Consider the following 26,397-nt stretch of genomic DNA (forward strand, 5'->3'; position numbering starts at 1 on the left):
ATTAGATTAGATTAAATTACATACATTTAAACACAAAGATGAATCTCAAATTGTCATTTATTGATCATTTAGAAAATGTAATTCTACTGGCTCAAAACATACATTGTGGGCCAACTGTAGTATATTGACATTATTTTGTCAAATCTTAACAAAGCAAGATATACAGTATATGTTTGCCTGTAGTCAATCAGAATTTGGGCTAATGAGATAAACATCCTCATGTTAGTACTTAAATGATGACTTTCTGCAATAGACTACGTTGGAGTAGGGTTGCTGGACGGGTCCCGGGATTTCGGGATTCCCGTGAAATGAGTCAGTCCGGGAGTACCGGAAATTGGCCGCGGGACCCGTCCTCCCGTTTTTTTTTTTTTTTTCGTTTTTTTTGAGGGGGGATATATTTTTAAATATTATTTAGACAGGCAGGCATACGAAATACCAGCGCCTCTACAATACTGAAAGTGCTGTGTCCGAGGAAGAGTCTGATGATACCCAAGAATATGCGTATCAGCCAGAGCCAAGCGAGCAGACGATGACCCAGAGCCTTACTGCACATCTGCAGCAGGCAGTCATTAGCCTCGTTAGAGATGTCGCCGTCTTGCTCAGACCTGCGCAATTATGACGCTCGGCTTGCTGAGCGCACAGCATTTTTGTTGTGCGCTCAGCAAGACGGGCTTCATAGTTGCGCAGGTCTGAGCAAGACGGCTCCAAGTCGAACGAGGCTAATGACTGCATGCAATGTCCCGAGCCAGACCAGAGGTATGGGAATGACCTCCACAAAATAATTTCAAAAGAGTTTGCGCTCTTCGAGGCAACCAAAGAGCGACCCAAACACCTGCAGCAGCTCTACTCTGCACTTTCCACCATACAGCCGACGTCCGTGGAAGAAAGAGCGTTCTCGGTGTGCGGTCAGTTCGTGACAAAGCTCAGAAACAGGCTGAGCATGTTTCTTGAAGTCACACTTCATGAAAATAAAAGAAAGGAAAGCTGGAAAGTAATCTTGCTTAGCGTGTCAGTTTGAATAGGCTGTTAGTTCTGTCATGTCTTATTTCACACGTTAAGAGCAATCGGTAGTGCATTTTTTGTTATTTGCCTATCCTTTGGAAAATATTCAATTTAAACTGATTTCGTTCATAGAAATAAAAATAGATTGTTTGAAATACATTTGTTCGCCAAACACCGTTTTTTGGCCATGTTTTGATATTGAACCTCTGTGAAACATTTTTCGTATTTTCTTCATAAAAACACCGTTTTCAATAGGCCTATTTAACTTCTGGAAAATATTTTGCCTAATTTGAATGGCTTTTCTTCATGTTATTTAAGTAGAAATAAAACGTGATGTAATATAGCCTTGTCCTGCTGCATTTATTTATCTATTGGCATTGATTTAGTCCCATTAAAGTAGTATTAAAGGGCAATAATGGTTTCAACGGGAAATCCCGGGAAATCCCGTGAGGAGCTCTGAAATCCCGGGATTTGAAAAGGGGCCATTTCGGGAAATTTCAGCAACCCTACGTTGGAGTCAGTTCAGTCAGGTTTATTTTGTTACTGTAGATCTTTTGGGTTAATCATGGCATGAGGTGTTTATCCGAGGAGTTTATCGGTCTCGTCCATGTCTCGACCAAGTGCAAATCCTCATGTTGGTCGGCTTATCAGAGCGACACATTTGGGCATGTCTGTGTTTATGGCTGTTTGCTGTTGCTTGCAGTGTTGCTTTTTTTACCTTACCACTGTTGTTCACGCCCATCGCCCAATCATCTTCCTTTTACCTTGTGTTGTCCTCAAAGTTGTCCAAAACATAAACTGAATTAAACACAGAACATCTGAAGAACTCATCAGTTAATCAACATTATATTTTGCCTCTGTGGAAATTGCCACAGTTTCCAGATTTATTTGGTCAAATGATGTATACAAACTTCTAAATGCTTGTACAGACTTAGGTGACTTAGATACATCTTATTTCACCAACAGCAGTTTTTTTGTTTGAGCTGGAAGCACATATGTAGAGGCCATCAGAGTTTCTTAACCAGAGCTGTGGTCAGTAAGGAGAGGGGAGCGCCTGGTTTATGAAGTCCAGCCCTCAGCAGCTTTGCATGCAGGAATGTTAGGAGCGACGTGTTGGGAGAGTTGAGAAAGCTGCGGCAGCTCAGACAGGGCTCTGGGTAACATGATCTCAGTGCAGCCAGGCCCAGCTGGTTGCCCAGACCTAGCCACAAGGGCCCCAAAGATGTCAAAGCGGAAAATTAGACTGCAGTAGACTGGTGGGGGGTAAACGGACTCCCTACACTTGATGCAAAGTTATTTTCAGAGCAAAATGCTTGGACCCCATGTTTCTTAAAGAGGACATGCGAGGTGATACAAGTCTGTTTTCACAACAAGGAGTTACCTTGGATCATCCTATTGGTCTCCATGTTTCTGTTTGGCATTTTGTTATATTTCCAGAAACACTTTTTAAATGAAGTATCAAACCGCATTGTGTCAGACATTTTAATATGTGCTGGCAAATCAGTAGGTAGTCATCAACCTCAGTGTTTATTACAACACAGTCTAATCTTACTTTTCCTCACTATGTTCAGGTTTAAAGGAGAAGTGTGTGGACAACCTAGTATTCCATACCCTCATACCCAAACCCATGATGCAACACTACATCAGTCTGCTACTTAAACACCGCCGTCTCATCCTGTCCGGCCCAAGCGGGACAGGTAAGAGCTACCTCGCATCCCGACTGGCTGAGTACCTGGTGGATCGCAGCGCCCGCGAAGTCACCACCGGCATTGTGGCCACTTTCAACATGCATCGCCAGTCATGCAAGGTGAGCGAAACTGATGTCCCGTACGAGTCCGTTCAAAAGTGGTTAGATTCATGTCAGTTTGTTCTAATCATCTTCCTTCACCCTCCCTATTTCTACTTTCTCTCCTCAGGATCTGCAGCTTTATCTTTCCAACCTGGCCAATCAAATCGATCGGGAAAGCAGCATGTCAGAAATCCCGCTTGTAGTTATTCTGGATGACATTAATGACCCTGCTTCAATCAGTGAACTTGTCAATGGTGCGCTAACCTGCAAATACCACAAATGGTAAGCTCCACATACCAAGACTAGCTACATGAGTAACTTGTATGTTCATGTGAACAGACTAGTATTAATTTGTTTGTACCTTGACATGGTCGTCTATAACATCAGCTGACACAACGCGTGTCACAGCAACATCTGACACATCTGAAGAAGACTGCAGGAAGTAGTCATAACATGTCAAGGTACAAACAAATGAATACTAGTCTATTTACATGAACATACACGTTAATTGATCAAGTTAGACTAAATTAACCTTTTTGAGGTAGCTACAAGAGTGTTTATGGGATTTAATGTATCTAAACTTCATTCTTTTTCCTGCCCTTAGTCCTTACATTATTGGAACAAGCAATCAGCCAGTGAAGATGATAGCAAATCATGGCCTCCATCTCAGCTTCAGGTTGGTTGAAGGCACTTTTGTGGGATGTTTTTTATTTTTTATTTTTTTTAACCTTTATTTTTCCAGATAAAACATTAAGAACAGTTTCTTATTTACAATATTGATCTCTAATTCTCCTACAGTATTGTCTGATGGGTTTAGGCTGAATTTGTCCTGATTACACTGAGATGAGATTTGAAGCAAACTATAGAGTACAAAAGTTTAAACAATAAAAAGGTCTTAAACCAAATCAAGAGTACAGTTAATGTGTTTTAAATGTAGGACTAATCCGATAAGACATGATTTAAAACAGTTTGATTGAGCTCACTGCCAGTAAAAAACAAACGGTAATTCAATTGACTTTGTTATGGTTTACCTAAACTTTTTTTTAATGAAAATTACATATCTGAAACTTTTGTGTACTTACCAAATTCTGTGGCTGAGGTTGAACAATGAAAACAAAGTAACAATAATTTGTTTATTCAAACTGATTATGAAAGGTTGCAATAGCAGAATGATTTATTATATACATTTAGTTGAATGGTACTATCACTTGGATGAATAAAAATGATATAGCCACGGGAAATGGTCCAACCAGTATTTTACTTTGGATCTAACTAAAACCTATTATTATTGATATGGCTAACCCAATATTTGGCTAATAAACTAGCCTTCGTTATTCGTTTGTTTTTTGATATGACTTTTTCTTTCTTTTTCTCAGGATGGTGACTTTCTCCAATAATGTGGAGCCAGCCAATGGCTTCCTGGTGCGCTACTTGCACAGGAAGCTGATGGAGTCGGAGGATGAAAGCAGTTTGACCAACGAGGACCTGATCAGGGTGTTAGACTGGGTTCCTAAGCTGTGGTATCATCTGCACGCCTTCCTGGAGAAGCACAGCACGTCGGACTTCCTCATTGGTATGAAACTAAGGGCCAGATTCACCAAATGAGTGAGCTGCTATTGCGGCCACTAAACCTGTGCAAAAGAGAGAAAAAGATAATTCACAAAGCAGGCGCAAAGAGGGAAATTCACGCAAACTGCTTAGCCAAGCAGATGATAAGCTTAGTTATAAATACCAATACTTCACAAGGACCAGCACTAATTGCCACAGGCAGTTATAGTGGTGCTACTGTATATCACCATTGAGGCTGGTGTATTAAATAGGTGCAATTTGTCTTCACCGGTATGAAATCCTGGCCTAATGAAGCAACTGACCAGTTTTTCAGGTGGCACTGTGTGTAAAAGTGCATGGTGTCGTGTCACCTGAAACACTGGAAAGGAATGTGTGTATTCAATTTAACGCAGAAAGGAGACAAATGTGTGGGTGTGTTAGTGCCGGCATACCATTATGCCGGTGCAAATATGTCAGAATGCTGGTGCAAATTCTCCGCAAATTATGGAGCTATTAGCGTGCTGAATCCATCCATTCCAACACAGGAGTTTTCATTATAGTATTGAGTACTTTAATTGTGTGAATGATGTCAAACTTTTCTCAGTGTGTGTCCTTAATGTACTTCTTTGTCGTCCCATGTCTCCCCAGGCCCCTGCTTTTTCCTGTCCTGTCCAGTCACGGTGGATGAGTTTCGATCGTGGTTCATTGACCTTTGGAACCACTCTATTATTCCTTACTTGCAAGAGGGGGCCAAGGACGGCATCAAGGTGAGAAACCACAGTCAGCAAATCCAGAAAAAGGTCTCCATCTTTTATCAGTTTAGATAATTGCTTGGAACATGCTGGTGGCTTATTTTACTTTTCACAGTAAATGTTGTGCTCTAATGTTACTGTAAATGTTGTGCTCTAATGTTACTGTTCTTGGTATGTTGCGACACTTCAGGTCCACGGCCAGAAGGCGGTATGGGAGGACCCAGTGGAGTGGGTAAGGGGCACCTTGCCTTGGCCTTCTGCCCAGCAAGACCAGGCAAAGCTATTTCACCTGCCTCCCCCCAGCATCAGTTCAAGCAGCCCAGGTCAAACCCTGGAGGAGAGGTTGCACAAGGACACTCCACCAAGCTCTATGGAATCTGATCCACTGGTAAGAGAGGTCACTTCATGGTCTTTTCTTGTTATTTGTATCTAATACTTCAAACTGAAATGTTCCCTTTAGCATTGCTAATTTCTCAACTCTTCTCCTCTTTGTTGTAGATGGCAATGCTTTTGAAACTTCAAGAGGCTGCCAATTACATTGAATCCCCAGACAAAGAAGACCCTGGCCTACCTAAACTTTGAACACAAAGCTTAGACATAACACCTAGCACTTCAAATTTTTCTTTTTTGGTCCACTGCAATGACACATTGCATTCAGGAGCAAATGAACCTTCAGAAGTGGTTGTAGGGGGATTTCAATTACATTCCCGCAGTTAGTGAAACATTTAGCTGCATAATTACAAATCATGTTATTACACACTATTTAAGTAAGACTATTCATAGGTTTGAATGCAAAGCTATATTATGTTAACTTACTCTTATATATGGTTGGATGACATTCCCTCCAGTTGATATTCCTTTACCCCAGCGTCAGCCCTCAGTTTTCTTAGATTGGTGCTAATAGATCACTACCAAACTCACCGTCTGTCAGCACTTAAACTTCAGGTGATTTCTGCAGCAGCGCACGCAGATCTGTCTTGTGCTCAAGTGCATGGTGGGATATGGAGTGCATGTCAACAGGCGCTATTGTTAATTATGGTGACTCATTTTGGAAGAAGAGTATGACGGCATGACAGACGCTACTGTATTCCAAAGTTATTTGGTACATACTGTATCTACTGTATAAGTCTTTGAAGGCCAAATATTTTACATATGCAATCCTGACAAACCTTACAACCCGAGCAGGTGAAAGAAAGGGAATGTCTTAAGAACAAAGACGTCGGTGTCACCTTAACTTCAGCAGACTGGTGCTTTCATCAAATATCATCCCAGCTAATTTAAAACTACTAGGTTACTTCTTCAACTCACTACGTTATTTATGTCAATTAATCATCGTTTCTATTACAATATGACATTATTGATCTTTTTATGGCTTACAAGTTTAAACAACATGCTGTCATGCTCTTACTTAAGGAAAAACTAATTTATTCATTTTTCAAGCACTTAATTTCAGTTTTTATGAACTGCCTTATTCAAAACAAGCAGTGTCACCAATGTTGCCATATATATCAGGTATTAGAAAGGCAGGGATAATTTAACATCACAAACACCTATGATTAAACATAAGTAGCAAATGCTAATTGAATCCAATTCAGGAGTTTTTTTTTTCTGTAAAATGTGTTCAGTAGAGAGTAGATTTGTTTTAAAGCTTGCCCCCCATATTCAGATTAGTTATTGTATATATTATGTACATACAATCGGGCTATATCGCAGTTATTTTGTCTGCATTAGTTGGTGCAAATATCTAATATACTGAACCAAATACTTTAACCATGCATATTGACTGTCGAGTTACAGGTTTAAGTTAAACTTTGAATGTATATAAAACAGTTATAAAAGACCATTTAAAAGTATAAATCATCTAGTGGGTGCTTTTTCTAAAGGACGCCTTATCGCAAAGCTCCCCTGCAAAACACGTTTAACGATGACTGAGTAGAGGGACGTTTAAGCTACCTATGTCCATTTCATTTGTTCATGCTCTTCACAAACAGACTTAACAAATCTCATTCTTAATGCCACTCATGCTTATTATCATAATTTAGATATATTTATGGTGCTCTTTAATAATGTCCCAAACTGTTCAAGTGTTGAAGAAATGTCATATAGACTTACAGGTTAGGTTAGAAAAGAGGTTAGTGTCGGAACATTCAAATGCTATAGAATTGTGAAAAGAGATCTAGAAAAAAAGTCGATATCATTTAAGCTGTATTGTTGGAGATATTGCTTATAGGGGCAGTGAAGTCATGTGAGACATTGTATTGTGCGTGCCCATGCCTGCTGATGTTGTACAGTAAAACATTTTGGGTACACAACACAGTAACAAACTGATTATGAAGAGTTTGTGTTTGAAGTCGAGCAAAAATGTAAAGATACCACAACTCTCAAAGGTATGTTGTGTAGGTATTTGTGAAGAAGCCCTAACGGAGTAAATGACAAGTTGTGGTCTCGAAATTAATTCCCCTGTTCCCAAGCTGTGTCCTTGTTAGACATAACATCACATGTACATAAATCCTGTAAATGAATGTCGGACCACTTTTATGACAGCTTGGTAAGAAAGTTTTAATTGTGTCTGAGCTTTGGTATTGCACTGTTTGTGTAAGGCTAACACAATGAATCAAGATAATCCGCAGCTTTGATTGGTCACCTCCTTAACAAAAAAAAATGAATAAAGAACTTCAGAGAACAAAAAGATGCCAAAATGGCCAGCGACTCTCACACTGGCCACATGCAGATTGATAAAAATGTCAGTTATTGTAAATATTTCTCATATTAGACAGTGTTACCAACCTCAACCAGGTCTGTTTCTGCAAAATCCATCAGCACAAGCTTCTCATCTCATTCACTGGTTATTGTGCCTGTTGCTCTGTAGTAGCTGTGATTTGTGTTTGCAAACTAGTGTATCTGGACTATGCAGCAACTTCTACTTGGTGTTGGCAATCAACAAATGTCTGAACTTCACAAACAAACGCTGTGTGTTTTCATCTGGTCTGTCTTTGATTTCTTATTTTGGACCAAATTACATTGCAGGAATAAAGTGGAAGCTTGTTTTTAGCCTTAAAGAGAGAAGGATTTGCTTGGCGATGCATTGAGAACAGGGTTAATAGAATGAGTTCAAGAAACTAAGCTGTTTGGAAGTTGTTTGCTTCATGTGTTAAGTCCTTATGAATGGCAAAAAAGAACCACAACTGGACTTGTAAATGGTCAAATGACGATAAACAAACAAAAAAAGATTAAAAATAGATTAAAAATCTAATAATGAGCCTGAAATAGTTGGCAAGAATCAGCACTGCAATGTTTGCATAGTTGATTTTGAAGCAAGATCAACCTGGATAAAGAAAGTAATCGGATATATTAAGCCAATACAGGTTGCTGAATAGTCATATTTTTGCAAAGCGTGTTGTAGACTTAACAAAAAAAAATTAAAATGTTATGAGGTATCTAATGTCACTGATGTGCAAATGTTAAGGGTTTCTAAGTGTTGTAAATGCATGTAAACTTGCTGTGTTGCTATGTTAACATTAATGTATTGTCTAGGAAAATCATTATAGATAATGTTTTCCTTTTTACTACTCAGATATTTGATATTTCTTTTCTTTTTTTTCTAAGGAATCCTTTTCAAAACCTTATTTCTCTATTTTGTACAGGATATCATTGTAAAGATTGTAAATAGGTCAGCATTCTGGATGCGGCAACAATCATTTGGGAGGAGGAAGGGTGGTTCATCCTTGAGATAAAGGTATTTCTTCAGAGTTGCATCCAGTACATCGATATGGCATGTTTCTGAAGGCTTTCATCCACCTATCACTGGTTGTTGGAATCAATAAAATACATGTTATATTTATTCTGCTTCTGCCTTTGTGTCATTTTAATAAGACTGTTATTTTGAGTATAAAATGCCATAGTAATGCATTTGCATTCATATTTAAGTATAATAAAGTCAAAATAAAATTATTCTATTTGTTAAAAAAAAGTAATTGTTCAGTATCAATCAATGCACAACATATGAAGTATAAAACATTAAAAATCAATAATGATTGTCTAATCCTTGATTTAAAAATAAACACATATATATGTTTTATTTATTTAGTTGTGGTGAAGTAGGCCATCATGGAATATTTAAGTAGACTCAGTTAGTGTTGATGAGTGAGACAAACAGACATGGGGCTTGGGTCTTTAGGGTCCAGTATCTATTCCAAGTGACTCATTGGAGGGCGTAGCCTGAGCCTCCTGAGCCCTATATAAACCTTCCAACCCCGCGGGGATACCGGCATTGGATACAGGGTTTTTTTTTAAAGGACTTTACCGAGTTGGGAATCAGCAACCATCAACATGCCGTCCAAGCCTGCCCCGATCAAGAAGGCGGCTAAGAAAGAGCCAGCCAAGAAAGAGGAGAAGGCTGCAGAGCCAGCACCTGAGCCCGTCCCAGAGCCAGCACCGGTCGAGGCTGCCCCTGTTGAAGCTGCCCCTGCTGAAGCTGCCCCTGCTGAAGCTGAAGCCGCCCCAGCTGAAGCCGCCCCAGCAGAAGGAGCCCCCGCTGAGGGCGAAGCTGCACCAGCTGAGGCCGAAGCTGCCCCACCAGCTGAGGAGCCCAAACCCCCCACCCCTCCACCCGCTGATGGTAATGCACCGAGCGAAGGGGCGTTCGTGCCATGAGTTACAGTCAAATTGTACATCATGGCCACATATTTTATTTCTCACAGAATGTGTCTTGGATTAGTTGTTGTACCTTTTTAATTAAGGCCAAAGCAGTCGGTTCGTCCCACGGTAAGCACGCGGTGACCTTTACGCACGCGCGCTCTCAGTGCGAAGGTGCCGTGCGTAAGAAATGTTATCCATCGACATAAAACACATGGTTACTGCATAATCCGCCTGATCTTTGCTGAAAGTCATCCTCGTGCGCTTTTTGCGCTTCCATTGCGCAAAACTTTGTCTTGTTGACTTGTAAAGTCCTTGCTAATGTGCGCTTTAATAGCCTGCCTTCGTGATCTTCTTCTTGTCGCCTAACAAACAAACATTAAGAACCCTTATCTTAATAAGTTCAGATGTTATACCATGGTGGTTCAGGGTATAACCTACCATCTGAACTTATTAACCAACTCACCTATTCTGCTTGTAACTGTCTCTCTTTTTTTTCAATAGATTTAACCTCTTTTATAACATTTTGAAAATGTCATGTACAATTTTCAAAATGTTATACATCTACTTCTATCAGCTGCTGTTCCTGCCACAGAAGAAACACAGCGGATTGTCAGAGATCTTTTACAAGTATTATTAGTAAATGTGAACGTCCTACAGTAAATAACTGCACACTAATATCTCCTAACGTCTAATAACAGCTGCTTCGCCTGCAACAGAAGAAAAGCCAACTGCTGCCCTGAGGGTACAACAGATTTATAGGATTGATAGAGAGCCTACATATTATTTGAACTTCAGTGTAGGCTACTATGGCAAAAATAACTAAACTAACACCTAATGCTCATCTCCTAACCCCCGATATCAGCTGCTGCCCCTGAGGCCCTAGCTGAGGGTAAACAGACTATCCGAGGATTAGCAGATAACTTATACAAGTATTATGTAGACTTCAACGTCCTACAGTTAAGCTAACCACTAATATCTAATGCTGACATCTTCTAACCTGTAACATCAGCTGCCGCACCTGCTGCAGAGGAAACGCCTGCTGCTCCTGCAGAAGCCCCCGCTGATGGTAAAACAGAGTGGAATCACAGAAATCCTATAAATATTCCATCTTGAACTGTCCACCTCCTACAGTAAAGCCTAACTACACTAATATTTAATGCTCACGTCTCCTAACCTCTAATATTAGCTCCCGCGCCTGCTACTGAGGAAACGCCAGCTGCTGCCCCTGAGGCCCCCGCTGAGGGTAAAATAGACTATCCTGGGATTGACACATATCTTTGATATTATCTAAAGCTATAGTGCCTAACGTCTGTTGCCAGAACAAGTAAGTAATTCTGAGTAATTACAACTACAATCTACGTGAGGTAATTTATTCTTAGGCTATGTATTGGTCTGAGCTCCTGGGCCAGTGTCGGTTGAGGTGGGCGACACCAGTTTGTAAACACGGCCATACTTAGCAATACAGAGAGAGTTTTGGGATCTGATAGGCTTAATCAACTTTGGCCAACTCAATGACTTGAATGTAACTGTCATTCATTCAAAGTTACGCACTATAGCTTTAAACTACAACGTCCTACAGTAAAGCTAACTCTGTAACATCTAATGCTTACGTCTTCTAACCTTTAACATCAGCTGCCGCGCCTGCTGCAGAGGAAACGCCTGCCGCAGCACCTGAGGCCCCCGCTGAGGGTAAAACAGAGTGGAATCACAGAAATCCTATGACTATGCAATCTTGAACTGTCCACCTTCTACAGTAAAGCCTAACTACACTAATATTTAATGCTCACGTCTCCTAACCTCTAATATTAGCCCACGCGCCTGCTACTGAGGAAACGCCAGCTGCTGCCCCTGAGGTCCCCGCTGATGGTAAAATGGACTATCCTGGGATTGATACATATAATATTATCTAAAGCTATAGTACGTAACTTATGTTACCTCTATGGGGAATTCTGACTAATTACAACAACAATGTCGGCGTATACATTAGATCATTGAATATTATGTATTTGGCTGAGCTCCTGCGCCAGTGTCGGGGAAGTGGGCGACACCAGTTTGTAGACACTGCCATACTGAGAAATACAGAGAGAGTTCTGGGGAACAGATAGGCGTAATCAACTTTGGCAAAATAATTTGTCGATGGCTTGAATGTAACTGACATGCGTTCATAAGTTACACACTATAGCTTTAAACTACAACGTCCTACAGTAAAGCTAACTCTGTAACATCTAATGCTTACGTCTTCTAACCTTTAACATCAGCTGCCGCGCCTGCTGCAGAGGAAACGCCTGCCGCTGCACCTGAGGCCCCCGCTGAGGGTAAAACAGAGTGGAATCACAGACATCCTATGACTATGCAATCTAGACTGTCCACATCCTACAGTTGGCCAATAGCTAACTACACTTCTAACTAATGCTCATATCTCCTAACATCTAATATTAGCTGCTGCTCCTACCGCAGAAGAAACACCTGCTGCTGCCCCTGATGGTAAAGAAAGAAGAGTGGAATAATAGACTTTAAATGAGAGTTAATGAGTAGAATGAATAAATAATAGAGCCTATCTAAGAATGAGTCAATCTTGAACCGTCAACCTGCTACAGTAACTGCACTAAAATCTTATGCTAATATCTTCAAACATCTAACATCAGCTGCTGCTCCCGCTGCTGAGGAAACGCCGGCCGCTGTCGCAGAGGCCCCCGCTGATGGTAAAGCAGACTGTCGCATGAGCCACAGCAGATATTTCATACAAGTAGAATAGAATTTGAATATTCAACCCCTTATTGTAGAGCTAACGTCACTAACTGACTACATTACAACACTTTGAACACAGTCTTCAGTCTAAACACACGCATTATTATCTGGTACAACATGTCCCATTTGCTCATTGCATTAATCAATAATATCTAACATTTAACAATAGCTGCCGCAGCTCCAGCCGCAGAGGAAGCTGCTCCCGCTGCTGACGGCGAAGCACCTGCCGATGGTAAACCAACCTGCAACAAAACAAAACATGATTCAGTTCTCTCCTCTCTCTTTTAAATATCCACGATGATTTTGTCAATTGAGGCATATTGGATTAAAGGACTCCAGCATTAGCACTGTACAGGATTTAACCTCTCATTAGTAGTAGCCCTTAATGGGGAGCTGTGAGGTACACAACTGAATTTGATTTGATGCTGTGGCATCGCTCCGCTCATAACATGCTGCCAATAATAATGCAAATGCCTATTTAACATCAGCTGAAGCTGCCCCAGAAGAGCCAAAAGCACCCTCCCCTCCACCACCTCCACCCAAAGGTAACCCCTCTATTCAGTAAGAACACTTCATCTCAGAGTGATATAAATCCACTTTCAACTTGTGTTCTTTAAAAAATAAAAAAACAGCGTAAAAATTAAGAACTGCGTCATCAGCTCTCACAGACCTCAGATTGAATATATTTTTGATTTGAAGGATTTACGTTGTTATTTTGCAAATATCAGTTGAATAATGAATTGTTTTTGGCATTTGCAGAGCCCACCAGCGCTCCCCTTGAACTGTTTATTGAGGACAAGAATGACACTTCAGTTTCTATCATCTGGAGCCAGCCAGCCGAAGTCGGACACACCGGTCTGGATGGATACACCATTGAAGTCTGCAAGGACGGAAGTAAGTCTGTCTCTGTTTTTGACCAGGTGCACTCCACAGTGGCATTAGCATGGAAGGGGTTGGATTATTAATACATAGTGACAAAAATAACAACTGCCTTTTTTAAATGATCTTTAAAGGTTTTATTTCAAAAGCTTATCTAGGTTTCTAATTGAAATATCATTATATAGCTTATATCTATAATTGTGTCTGTTTAAATTCTTTTAAAATTCACTAGGGGGCATGTTAAATAACTGTTTTAATGTGGGTCAGCCATATTGGTTGCAGCTGTCCCAGAAGTGTCACCCTGCAGAGCTATAACATGAGCTACCTTACTTCTCCCTACAAGGAAAGAGGCATTTCTGTAGCCACAGTGGTCTTGCAAGAGGTCCTGCTTTTAGACTTACAGCCCTAAGCCAATACCAGCAGCCTTTCAATGTAGGCTTGATTTAGCAGACGGGGCGTGATTCTGATTTCCCAAAGACCAGCAATGTAATTTTACAGGACATTTTTGTCAAACATAAACACTTTATTTCCATTATAAACTATCGTGACGATGTATTGTTTATGAATTAGATAGGTCCCTCTCAGTCCGCCCGCAGTTTACACAGTGGGCCAACTCTATAACCACAGTCTTAATAATTTAATATCAAAATAAATAACTTATCTGTCTATTTTGTACATTTCCCATTCAGCTGAGGACTGGAAAGCAGTCAATGAGGATCTGCAGAAGTCCTGCCGCTACGTTATCAAGAACCAGACCACTGGTGACCGTCTGAAGATCCGTGTGGTGGCTGTGAACGCTGGCGGCCGCAGCCCCGCTGTAGCCCTTCCCGAGGCTGTCTTGGTGAAGGAGGTTGCTGGTAAGAAGAGTTCAGAAAGTATGATTGCTAAAGCATGGCCAGTAACAGAACTAAAGATTTATTGTAACAAAAGAGTCAGCACGGGAAATCAGCTGCCTACTCCGTTATTAAAGTAAAAAATCACAGGAAAATATTCACTTGTTGATCACAAACATGGGAAATGAAGTGCCATAGAAGCGAAATAAAGGAGAGAACATATGCCTCATATGGATAAGAAAACTTCTACAATATGAGCATTTTCTATATTTGTGTATGTCCAAGAAGGGGAGCCACTGACTATGCACAAGCTGTGCAAAATGCATTTTTTTTTCAATGCATCAACTACTATTTTCAATATAAAGTGAATTGAGAAATAAGTTACAGTAAAAACAATTTTAATTACAAACTGTATTAAGGTACAATAGTCACGAATATGTGTTGAATCAGAATGTAAAAGTCATTATGAGGCTATTTTCTCTCTACATTTGAGGATACATGGTTTGAGGATTTGAGGGTCCAACATGAGTCAAGATATTTTTTAATTTTAAAACAAACTGCAAAAGGTCTCATTTTAATGAAAAATACACATGTATTTAGATTTGTAATAAACTTTCACTCAGGTGCTTCTAGATTAGCTTGATCCATCTGTAAATTTCAGCACATATACAAGATACTATTTCACACTGCTGAGGGTGAAACTTTACAGGGCCTTTCATTAGAGGATAGGGTAGTTTTGAAGTGCAGGAGTCAAACCGAAGCAGCTCAGCAATGTTTTCTTCTCAGCTGTCCATGTCCTGTTGGCATGTCACTGCACGCACTGTGTCAACGGCATAAAACTGGGGCCTTCCGACTCCTTCCAACCAAACCATAGTGTTGTAATAACACACGTACAGTAGATGGTTTTACTGATGCGATGCCACACACCTAACAGTGTTAAACGTATCTAAAGTGGTTCGCGATGAAGTGACCATTGGCCACCAAGGGTTCTAAAAGGAGGAGCTGCGTTACTGAGGCTCACTCACAAATCATCGTTATGCGTAATGGAGAGCTTAAGGGAGGGGGGCAACTTGATCCCCGCTGGGTGGGCAATATTTTAACAGTCCATGTTCAGCGGAATGTGCAGCATAGTGGCAGGTCTACATATAGATTAACCGTATGAATGGTTTCCGACAAAATAACAAAGAAGCTTTGGAAAAATGGTTGGGATGTTGCCCTCCAGTATCACAGGTTTGTTCTGTGGAGTGGCTGGCATGTCATTGTGATCCCTGCCAGGATTCAAGCTGAGGGAGTTGTCAGGCTGCTTCTTTCATGAGATTGATGGCGACAAGTGATCCTACTGCAAGCAGGTGGGGGCTGCAGGGGGGAAGGGTTGGATGGTACATTCCAATGTGTCTTGTCTCTGCATACGGACAGAACTGGTGGGTGGGGGTGGTGGACATGGATCTTAACCTCTCAGGTGGCGCCCAAATCTCCTGACACTTCCCGAGATCCTCTGTTTATTTTGAAACATGCCACAGACTTCACAGGGGTAATGTTCATTAAGGCTAATCTTCTCCGTACAAAGTGATAAGACACTTGACATGTGGTGTATTTTTTTTGACATCATCTTACTTTTCTTTCCTTTTTTCATTTATGTCTAATGAGTCCTGCTTAAGTCATCTATGATTGTAACGCCTTCTCATTTTGGTGGGGGAGTAACTGAAGCTCATGCGTCATTTGGGAGGTTATGTAGTAAGTAGTACAGTACACGTCCGCTTTTTTTAGTACTGAAAAATATGTTCCGCTGAACTCAGCAGGTGGTGCTTCTCACTAAATCATTTTTTACTAAGGAGCATGAGCAAGATACATCCAGGGTTAAGATTCCTTTCAAACATCATAGTGGCCAACTATCATCATAGTTTTCTTTTTATGATAATTCATGGGCTATTTTGGACCCATTAAAAACTATTAAGGTACATAGATATGATGTCAACCAGGACATCTCACACCTATGATATTCTCATACCTATTAATATTTATATTGACTTTAACTTCCTACCTGCAGAATTACACATGCCCTTATCGAATTTCATGTGAAGGCAATTTTACTTGCCAGCCTGTCAGCTTGCAATACAGGACAACGAACCACAAATGCATGATGAGTTTGGGTGAATATAAAATGAGCAAATATGGAGAAGAACACTTAAGACATTAGATTACTATTTTATGATCTATATTGAATAGATGTATGCATTGTGAACAGATATAAAATGCAGGCACAACATGGACACAAATACAACATACAAACAGTGAAATGTGATCACCATTTACAGGAAGTGAATGTTATCATTTGAATTTGATACAGTTGTTGGTGTCTTATAATCCCAAAGGGGATGGGTCCTTGTTTGGACATGACACAATAATAAAAATTAATTAATTCATTCATTCATTCATTCATACAGCCGAAAATCCTACATACCTGCATAAATACATTTTAACTATCCAGTTTTTTATAGATTGTCGTCTTAAAAAATAAAAAATGTAACTTATTTAGACAGAGCATAGACATGTTTTCCCCGTTAAAGGTATTTCTTTTGCTGGGAGTTTTCCTTAGTCGAGCCTAGGGTCCAATTGTGTCATATTGTGTAGGGACTGTGAAGCCCACTAAGGCAAAAAGGCTATTTGTGATATTGGGTTGTATAAATAAAAACTGATTTACCTTCTTGAAAATGTTTAGAGTCCTACGTGTCCCATGATCTGTATCGTTGCTTTTGAACATGCAATGAGAAGTATGCACTACAGAGGAGACAGATACATAGCAAAAGGGATAGAGGACTAAAGGACACATTTACTTTTTACAACCAGTTAAAGCACAGACACACCCTGATGGCACCAGCGAAATTCCGTGGCTTAAATGAGCTTAGATAGGCCTGGCAGATTTATCGATTTGTTGGTCACAAATAAAAGTTAAGTCCTTTTGCTTCACTCCATAATACTCTTACCTGATTCGAGTAATCCTTCACTGATCACCGATGGAGGCGGCAAATAAAAATAACTTCAGAAAGGCTAAGAATAAATGACATACCTGTTTACCTACTATAATAATCATCAGTTGCTTTCTTCTCAATGTGTTTGTCTCTAGATCGCCCCAAGGTCCGCTTGCCCCGTTTCCTCAGGCAGAGATACATCGCTCAAGTCGGCGATAAGATCAACCTAACCATCCCCTTCACAGTAAGCCCAACACCGCTACATATTCCAGTGGATGCATGATGAATGAAAACCACACAGCTTCTCACAATTCTCCGTCTGATTTTTGAATTTTTTATTTAATTTTTTTTCTTCTCCCAGGGCAAACCCAAACCTGTGGTCACCTGGTCAAAGGATGGGCAGCCCCTGGACACAAAGAGGGTGAACGTCCGCAGCAGCGATAGAGACAGCATCCTGTTCATCCGTACATCAGAGAGAGACGACTCCGGCGTGTATGAGATGTGCGTGAAGGTAGACGACTTTGAGGACAAGGCTCCACTCATCCTCCAAATTGTTGGTGAGCAAAATGTTGAGATTGCACGCAAAAAGAAAAAAAACTGATCCAAAATAGATTGACAAATTGTCCATTGGCCGATATATCTTTATTTTGGTGAGATGGGATTTGACACTATTGACGTAATGCGTAATCCCTAATGAGTGCCCGGTTGTTCACAGAGCTGCCCGGGCCTCCTGCCAGTATCAAGATTGTGGATACCTGGGGCTTCAATGTTGCTCTGGAGTGGACTCCCCCCAAGGACAATGGAAACACCGAAATCACAGGGTACACAATCCAGAAGGCCGACAAAAAGACTGGAGTGAGTTTTCAGTATCAGAGGGTGTCTCCAAGGTCCTTAGAAATTAGAACAGACAATTAACATGAGAAGGATCCCACCTGTCTCAGTACTTGCCGAATCCTCAAACCCTCCCTCTGCTAATGCATCACTTTGTCTTCTTCTTTTTTTGTGTGTGTTGTGCATCTTCAGGACTGGTTCACTGTGTTGGAACATTACCATAGACTGAATGCCACAATCTCAGACCTCATCATGGGCAACACCTACAAGTTCAGAGCGTTTTCTGAAAACAAGATTGGAAGGAGTGAAGATGTCTGTATTGCAAAGGAGGAGGCCGTTATCTTAAAGACAGGTACATTTCAATTTTTTTTGTTTCTCTAATCAAAATGTATAACTTTGTTCATTCAGCAGCAACGTATGAACATTGTATCTTTAATTTTTCCCTATTTCCTCTGAATTAATCGTCCCATAGGTCCTTCATACCTTTTTTTTACCTAGTAAGTGGCACTTGGTGCTCAAGTTATTTTGTTATGGATCCAGATTTGAGTAGCTAAATTGTATAATCCATTCCTATGCCATAGGCCCCTTTATTGACAAAGATGTTATCCTATATACAACTGACATTAAGATTGATCTGTAGCACCAGAGATGTAACGATCTCCCAAATATCATTCTAACAAAATACCCTTTACATTTACAGTTAAATCAAATAAGGTGTATGGTTGTAGCTTCATGTGTGTTTCTCTCCCATCGTCCAGATATTGATTACAAGCCTCCTGTGTACCAGGAACGCGACTTCAACGAGCCACCAAAGTTCACCACCATTCTGAACGACAGATCCACCACCGTTGGCTACAGCACCAAGCTGCTGTGCTCCGTCAGGGGAACCCCAAGGGTAGAGTAACATATTTAAAGCTGGACCATTATCATGTCATGCCAAATGATGACAGCGATAAAATCGAGCACTGGAACTTTTTGATGAAGTCAAACTTCAAGACTTAACCTTTTGAAAAACTGATCTTATTCTTAAAAAAACCTAACACACTTTGATTTCCAAGTTTGTTTTCCTGGAAAAATGTAGCTGATTAATATAGCATGTTTCAGCTTCCAATTCAGTGTCCATTGAAAAACAAACCTCATTCGCTGCTGACATTTGACAAATATAGAAACATTGGCCGTGTGCTTGCTGTGATAAGTTATCACAACAAGTCACTGCAATGTGATGATCATTAAATTAGTTGTAAAATAATCGAAAAAGAAAGGCTCCCTCGGAGGTAGGGTTGCAGTCCAAAACCAGAATCATATATTTGGGATCATGTTTGGCTGTTATGCAATGGCTTAAAACTATGAAACCATTGATAACCTCCTCGCCTTTGGTGAAGTGAGATGCAGAACTTTTCAAACTGAAGTGATCATTCAGTGTTTGTTCAATGTTACTGTAACTCAAGTGACGCCACTGTTCACACCACTTGTCAGCAGCTCTATTAAGCTGTGAATGTGTTATGATCTGCTAAAATCCTCGACTGGCCTTGTTAGCTTGCTGTCTGAGCCTGTCATGTTCTGTTGGGCTCATAATCCCACCAGCTTGCCAACAGGACAGTAGTGTAATTGGTTTTGAAGAGAATGCATGAATTGGTATTCTTTGCTTCTGAAGCATTTGTACAAGTAGAAGAGGCCTTCAGGGTTGTAAGTCAGCTGAGAAGCTGGGTCACATGTGTAACATTCCCTATGCGGCCCCAGGAGGCCCTGACCATATTAGTGCCATTAAAACTCCCAAACTCAGTATGTGCTGTGTGTCGACTTCAATCAAAAGGGTTTTGTCGTGCCATGAAGCACAAACAGAAATAGAAACACCACTACAGCTTGTTTATTTGTTAGGAGCTGAGATGTATTAATACCGTGACCATACTACTGCTGGAAAACATGCAAGAATCCTATGTTTTGCTTATATAATTTTTTCTTGTTGTTGTTGGTACAGCCCAAAGTTATATGGACGAAGAACCAAATGATTATTGGAGACGACCCCAAGTACAGGCAGATCTGTGTCCAGGGTATCTGCTCTCTGGAGATCCGTAGGCCCGGTAACTATGACGGAGGTGTGTACTGCTGCAAAGCCAAGAACGCTCACGGAGAAGATGTCGTCAGCTGCAGGCTGGAGGTCAAACGTAAGTTGAGATCGAATAAAAAACAACAACTTTTTTTCATCTATATATGGGTGTCAAACTGCTGTTTAAGTTACAAGTATTCAAGTTTTAACCTTCTGAAAGCTAATAAATTGTCTTTCTGCCAAACAGAGCCTGTAGTTGCAGGTGCAGATGCTGAAAAAGAAAAGGAATAGGTCAACATTCGGATTCTCACAGGTCAGGATGTGTTGGGGTCTTATTTGAATATTCCTATTATTGCATTGCTTGCTTTATACACTCAATTCAAAAACTAAATCTAAGTGCCTTTACTCCTTATTACAGAATATAGTGTATTCATAAAATGTTGGTTAAAAATAGAAATGTATGCAATTCATTCAATGAAATGTTAACAATGATTCTTGATGTATCGGATAGGTTGATCTATATATGAGCCCTGAGTTGACATCTGCTATCTGCATGCCTTACTGTCCATACATGGTGGGCACTAAACTTGGAAAAGGTGGCCTCTGCCACTGAACATGTCCAAGAGGTAGCACCCATAAATTAAACTTGTTAGAGCTTCTCATGTGTTATGTGACATCACATTTCCTCGACTCAGCAGCAGCAGCAGTTTTTTAAGGGCTCAGCATTTTGTTTAAGGACTGTCCTAATAATGACACAGATTGACCCTTTTTTGAGCTTTAATCTGCATAATGTGGTTGTTCTTTATACCATTTAATTGCTGAATAAATCTAATCTTTAAAATTTTATATTTATCTTTATTCATGCCTTATTTCCTTGAATTGTTTTATGTGGTCTTAATCTCTGCTATCTCCACAAATGCAGTACTGCCTTCCTTTTTTAACACGTAATGTGTTCATCTGTTGCATTCCCAAATTAGGAGCTGAGGAATGACCTATGCAGCATAAGGTGAGTTACACATTTAGAATTTCTAAATTGTTGTCCTCAACAGTGAATTGAGATTTTTAAAGTTTAAATTGTTTCTATATCTTAACAGGAAGGTGCTGGATTCCTGGAAGAAAATGTATATATGGCTGGTGACCACACTACCAAAGGGTTGTTGCCTGTGAGCTCTTGTCGAGTGTTACCCCATTAGGATGAACAATTGTTGTCGCTTTATGCCTTTATCGTTCACTACATAAATAAATCCTTATCCATGTCCATAATCAGCTTTTTCCCAAACAATTTTCTCGGTAAACAATGTATACCATGTTCCAAATACTGTCCCTCCTTGGCTGGTCATCTTGCCAGTCTAGGTGTACATGAAATAATTGTACTCTATGAATGTTTCTGTTTTTCACAGTAAAACTACATCTAAAAACTATGTGTTTATATCAATAAATAATTTAATTTCTGGATTTTTTTTCAGTAGTGTTTTTTTCTTAAAATAAAAATATCCACCAGTAGATCTTGTGAAGGTTACTACTGTTTATAGTGTGCTTAACATATCGGGTATTATAAATTATTTAATATAAATTTATTATAATATAACTTATTTATAAGTCCGTCATTCCTGATATATTTCATAATTTTGTATGGGTTTCCTAGAACTTGTCAAGTTAATTGAAAGCATAACTTAGAGGGTAGTTGGTCAGTGCAGAGCAGGTCAGATAAACATATATAACAGATTTGCTTCCAATGACAAGTGAATGACAAGTGAATAATGACTTGGGTTTCAAATTATATTTACCTTAAATTTAGTACCAAATTAAAACAAACTGTACAGTTTTTTCAGAAACTCAGTATTTGGCTGACTGGCTATGCTAAAGCGGTAAGATACTGTACTCTGAATTATTATAATTTCAGCCCACTACAGTCTCACTCAGCTACTGTACGTATGAAGCCTCTTTGGCAGGAGAGCAGTGAGAATCCAACGACAGCAGTATTATTAATCTGGCTCCTACACACCCAAGAGCACATTACAGAATTCCAGAAATCATTATAATGAGACCAGTCTAATATTACTGAGCCTGTAGCTATTTAGACTGAGTGTTACTGGCATAGTGATAAGGCACTGGATGTCACAGATATCCAGGTTACAGAGACACATGGGTTCACACAGAGGCTGACAAAATTAGCCTCAGTTCTCCTGCAAGCTCCTGGTTATTTTTGGAATGAGGGTCTCGACCAGCGACATGTGCCTGGTCAGAGTTAAATGGAAAAAGCATTGATTTCAAAGAATCAGAAAACCCAATTGGTCCCTCCCTTACAGGATCCTATTTAGATTGTATGAAGCAGTTTATGGTGAACGATGTTGTACAATCATAATGTTCCCGATAGGACACGTCCGTATTATGACTGTGTGGAGATAGTAATGCATGCAGAGTGCAGCGAAATAGGTGACCCAGCTCCACAGTTAGTGAAACAAATCTGAATCTCAGACTTTGAGTGTGGCGTCCTCTAGTGTTACAATTGAGAAATTATATATTGAGGCTCCTCCACAAATGGGAAAATTTAAACATTATACCTGCAACGGGGTAGTAACATAGTCACCTTTTGTTATTTAAAAAAATATATATATTTATTTTTCCTTTAAATAGATATCTCTGCCATAATGAGGCGTTGTCTCGCAAAATGTGCGTTGTGAAGGCCTCAGCCCGTGGGGTGGGAGCCATAATGGGTCTCAGTCCTACTTCTGGTGGGTCCCTGGTGCTGACATGCTGCAATAGGGTCATGGAGCAAGAGACTTCCCATCTAATTTAGGTCCTGCACCGACAAAGTTTCAAATGCTTCGATGAAAACCATTGTTAAATCACTGATGTATAATGTATGTAAGTGCACACATTAAATGTTATAAAGCTATATACTGTACATCATGTGTTTCAATCCAGTATATTTCAACACAATCTCTTACAGTAACCGTGACTTTCTGAATCTGTGAAATTTGAAATCATGTTAGTAAAGTGCACAAACTACAATAATTTTTAATAACTAGTCAACTGGGTGAAAGGGGCATTAGGTCTGAACCTCCCTGTTTACTATTGTTGAAAGGGAGAGTTTTTCTCTTACGTATCTCTTGTGTTTTGATTCATTACATTTTTGTGAGAAGAGTTTAATTTGGGGAAATATGTCATATTTGCAAGGCCTCATTTAAGGAAAATTGGCCTTTAAGCCACACTAGCAGAACGTCTATAGGGATGGCACACCATATGTCTGTCAGTGGTCAGTCCAGACAGAAATATCCAAACAACTATTGGATGAATTGCAATTGAGTTGTGCGCTGATATTTTTTGTGCAAAGACAAAGTATCCTACTCAATTTGGTGTTGACCTGATTTTTCCTCTAGTGCAAACCCATGGAGTTCCCATTTGTTGTTTAGAGAGAAACATATCAACAACAATTGAATAGATTCAATTTGGTACACTTAATGTATTCATGTCCCTATCAGAATGTACTGTAATCACTTTGATGATCCTTTCGATAAGAACAAATTCATCCAATATGCTGGTTCATGACAAAAAAAAAACATATGACTTCCGCCTCAGCTGTGTCAAATAGCCGTTACGTGCTAATTAGTAAACCTTAGCATGTCAATGCACCAAAGATAAGATGGGGATAAAGATTATACCTGCTAAATATTTACCTTCAGCATGTTAGAATTGTCATTATCAGCATGTTACCAACATCATTCGCTCCCTCATAGAGAGGCAACAGTGGCTGTTTATTCATTAGTCTCCCTGGTTCACCTTTATGAAACAAGAACTACTCGGCTGCCTCGGCCTCAGGCACATACTCCATCTCTTATCTCCATGCTGAATGATCTGTGTCTCTGTTTTATTTTATTTGGATTAATTGCCATGAAGTCCAGCACTAGGCAATCACAAAATATCCTGTGGCTGACTAATTGGATCCAATCAAAACCTTCAGTCTCTCCTCGAGAGTGAACATGATAAGGAAAGAAGTTCCGCAGGATTGGAAAGTTCATAAAAAGGCAAAATGCTTTAGTGCAGCAGCATCAGTCTGACTCATCAGACTGATGCATTGTCACGGCATCCTAGTCGATGATTCCTCCGGGGCATTAACTGTGGTGGTTTGATATACGCACTCAGAAACTTTGATTTCTTCCATCCAAAAAGGTATTTATTTACGAACAAAAAGGTTTCAAAATAACAAATAAATGCTAGACTAAACGAAAAGCTTAAATTGCTGGTAAACACACATTGAAATCAGAGTGGTCAAAATTATGTGTAACCACAGCTTCTACTCCAGGTTGTGACTTGGCTGGACTCACCGGCTGCCATTCTACCATGCAATTAACAGGTGGGCCAAACCACGCCCCCTGCCATCTAATAATTCAATTACCCCAAATAAACAGTCAACAATTAATACGCTGATTTAACTTAAGGAATGGCTGTAACATTCCGGCCCCTAATTATTGCCAAGCAACTAATTACAAATTCAAAAAGGGAAAAATATACAGCCATAACAAAATCTACTGACATCAGTTACATCATGCATTTTTTCTTTCCTTTTTTTTTTAAACTTTGTCTTTTTAAAGTGTCTCTTTATCAGTTCATAAGCCATTAAAAAAGGCAAAAATAGGGTCTTCTTTCTTCAAAAGGCAAAAAAGGGAAGGTGGTGTATGCAAGGGTGTCAAAAGGTCAAAAAATGGGAAAAGTTGGAATGCAAGGGTCAAAATTCAAAAAGGGGATAAGGTGTAATGCAAAGGAATATGTGCATTATTAAAAATATAGTGTCTGCAAGAGCCTTTGGGTGTATCCATCAGTGTAAGTGTCGATATTTAAGCTGCAGCCCCCTCCAAAAGAAGGCACAGCTTGGTGAGGGGTCGTTCCAGCTCTGCCGTTTGTCCATGACAAGCACCTGGCTCCAACTGCAAAGCTTTTTTTCTTTTTCTCCTGTTCCACCTTCGATGTGCTTGAATTAGTGGGAGGTATTCTTTTACCCACCTTTTCGACAACAGGTCGGCGATGTAGTGGACCCGCCTCCAACGCCTGCAAGCGTACTGTTCGTTTTGAACTTCTTTAGAAAGGTGCTGTGTTCTTTGCCGGGCTACAGCTTTGTTGTTGGGAAGATTCACATCATCCTTACGAAAGGGGAGCTTTAAGCTGTAATGGCCATCTTCTAGCACAGCTGAGCTTGACACTTTGTCCATAAACTGTTGGTCTTCCACAGACATCACTTGTTTGCCTTCATATTGCTGCACAATAAAGTTTTGATTATGCTGCTGGACCAACAGATCTTCAACAGATACGTGATTAACTTGAACTTTACCTGCATTTCCATTTCCATCACCGGTCATGTTGAGCGGGCCATTGACAACCCACCCAAGTCGAGTCTTCACAGCGTAGGGCCCAATACCCTCACTATTAATCACTCTCCATGGTTCTATGGCCTTTGGGGCATTGACACCTATAAGCAGCCCAATGCTGGCATCTATGGGTGTCAAGTCAACTTCATCCAGGTAAGGCCATTTTCTAATATCCTCATTTGTGGGGATATTTTCTTGGGTGACTGGGATGGATGTGTGTGTGTAGACATCAGGCAGTTTAAGGTATCCATTTCCATGCAAAGCAGCAACTTCCAATCCAGAGATTTTGTAGCTAGACACTGGCTTCTCTTGACCCATTGTCCTGAGCAATATGTCCTGCTTCCTTCCATTAGCATTTAGCTGTTGCATCAACTCCTCTGTGCAGAATGTTGCTGTGCTTCCTCCATCCAAAAAGGCATATGTTTGCACAGTTTTTGTTCCCTTTTCCAATTTCACTTTAACTGGGACTATTGAGAGTGCACTTACTTTTATGCCGGCCCCAGTGTGGCTACCAGCGTTCATAGAAACCAAGGCACTGGACATGGATGCTTCTGTAAATTGCATCCTAGCTGGTTGCTCTCTTTGACTGTCTTTTGTTTCTATGTGCAAGATGGTTGGATGGGTCTTGTGGCAGGTTCTACATGTCATACGATTTTTACAGTACTTGCTCATGTGTCCTTTTTCCATGCATCCAAAACACAATCCGTTGGCTCTCATGAATTCCACCTTTACTTCGTTGGGTTTGCCTTTAAACAACATACATATTTCAAGTGAGTGGTCTTTGCTGCAAAACAGGCAGGATCTTCTAATGGCATGTGTTGCTATTTGTTTTTCTAAGACAGTGGTGGCAAAACTGCTTCTCCTGCTGGGCATTTGTGGTACCTTGAGTTTGGCTCTATTTTCCACTGGCATATTTATTTCACCAAACATGGGATCCAGTAGAGCACAAGTTTTCTTCTCAATGAATTGGAGGAGATCTTTAAACTTTGGACGTC

At 40.2% G+C, this 26,397-nt stretch overlaps 2 protein-coding genes across 3 annotated transcripts in view; both read left to right on the top strand.

Moving 5' to 3' along the window:
- nav1b (neuron navigator 1b) overlaps positions 1-8,852 on the top strand; it is a gene marked incomplete at its 5' end in the record, with an annotated part of 57,681 nt that extends 48,829 nt beyond the window's left edge. For both annotated transcript variants that reach the window (XM_080026133.1, XM_080026134.1), the window contains 7 exons: positions 2,574-2,809; positions 2,919-3,073; positions 3,396-3,467; positions 4,168-4,364; positions 4,988-5,106; positions 5,282-5,479; positions 5,590-8,852. In XM_080026133.1, coding sequence (XP_079882259.1) covers positions 2,574-2,809; positions 2,919-3,073; positions 3,396-3,467; positions 4,168-4,364; positions 4,988-5,106; positions 5,282-5,479; positions 5,590-5,673 — 1,061 coding nt within the window. In that variant the 3' untranslated portion in view covers positions 5,674-8,852. The remainder of the gene's footprint in view (positions 1-2,573; positions 2,810-2,918; positions 3,074-3,395; positions 3,468-4,167; positions 4,365-4,987; positions 5,107-5,281; positions 5,480-5,589) is intronic.
- Positions 8,853-9,376: 524 nt separating this feature from the next.
- mybphb (myosin binding protein Hb) lies at positions 9,377-21,533 on the top strand. Its single transcript, XM_080025540.1, has 12 exons — positions 9,377-9,709; positions 13,237-13,371; positions 14,046-14,213; positions 17,314-17,402; positions 17,520-17,715; positions 17,874-18,013; positions 18,182-18,341; positions 18,748-18,884; positions 19,968-20,154; positions 20,284-20,349; positions 21,014-21,042; positions 21,131-21,533. Exons 1-10 carry the CDS (start codon positions 9,421-9,423, stop codon positions 20,325-20,327), a joined length of 1,545 nt encoding a protein of 514 aa, XP_079881666.1. The 5' UTR covers positions 9,377-9,420; the 3' UTR covers positions 20,328-20,349; positions 21,014-21,042; positions 21,131-21,533.
- The last annotated feature ends 4,864 nt before the right edge of the window (positions 21,534-26,397 follow it).

The sequence above is a fragment of the Ammodytes marinus genome (genome assembly GCF_949987685.1).
Source record: "Ammodytes marinus genome assembly, chromosome: 4".
In the NCBI taxonomy this organism is placed as follows: Eukaryota; Metazoa; Chordata; class Actinopteri; order Uranoscopiformes; family Ammodytidae; genus Ammodytes; species Ammodytes marinus.

What these genes read in the sequence shown, in the direction of transcription:
- mybphb (XM_080025540.1), top strand. Translation starts at nt 9,421, where the DNA reads ATGCCGTCCAAGCCTGCCCCGATCAAGAAGGCGGCTAAGAAAGAGCCA. An exon ending in CACCCCTCCACCCGCTGATG is followed by an intron (nt 9,710 to 13,236) that starts GTAATGCACCGA and finishes TGGCATTTGCAG; the next exon opens with AGCCCACCAGCGCTCCCCTT. An exon ending in CTTGGTGAAGGAGGTTGCTG is followed by an intron (nt 14,214 to 17,313) that starts GTAAGAAGAGTT and finishes GTTTGTCTCTAG; the next exon opens with ATCGCCCCAAGGTCCGCTTG.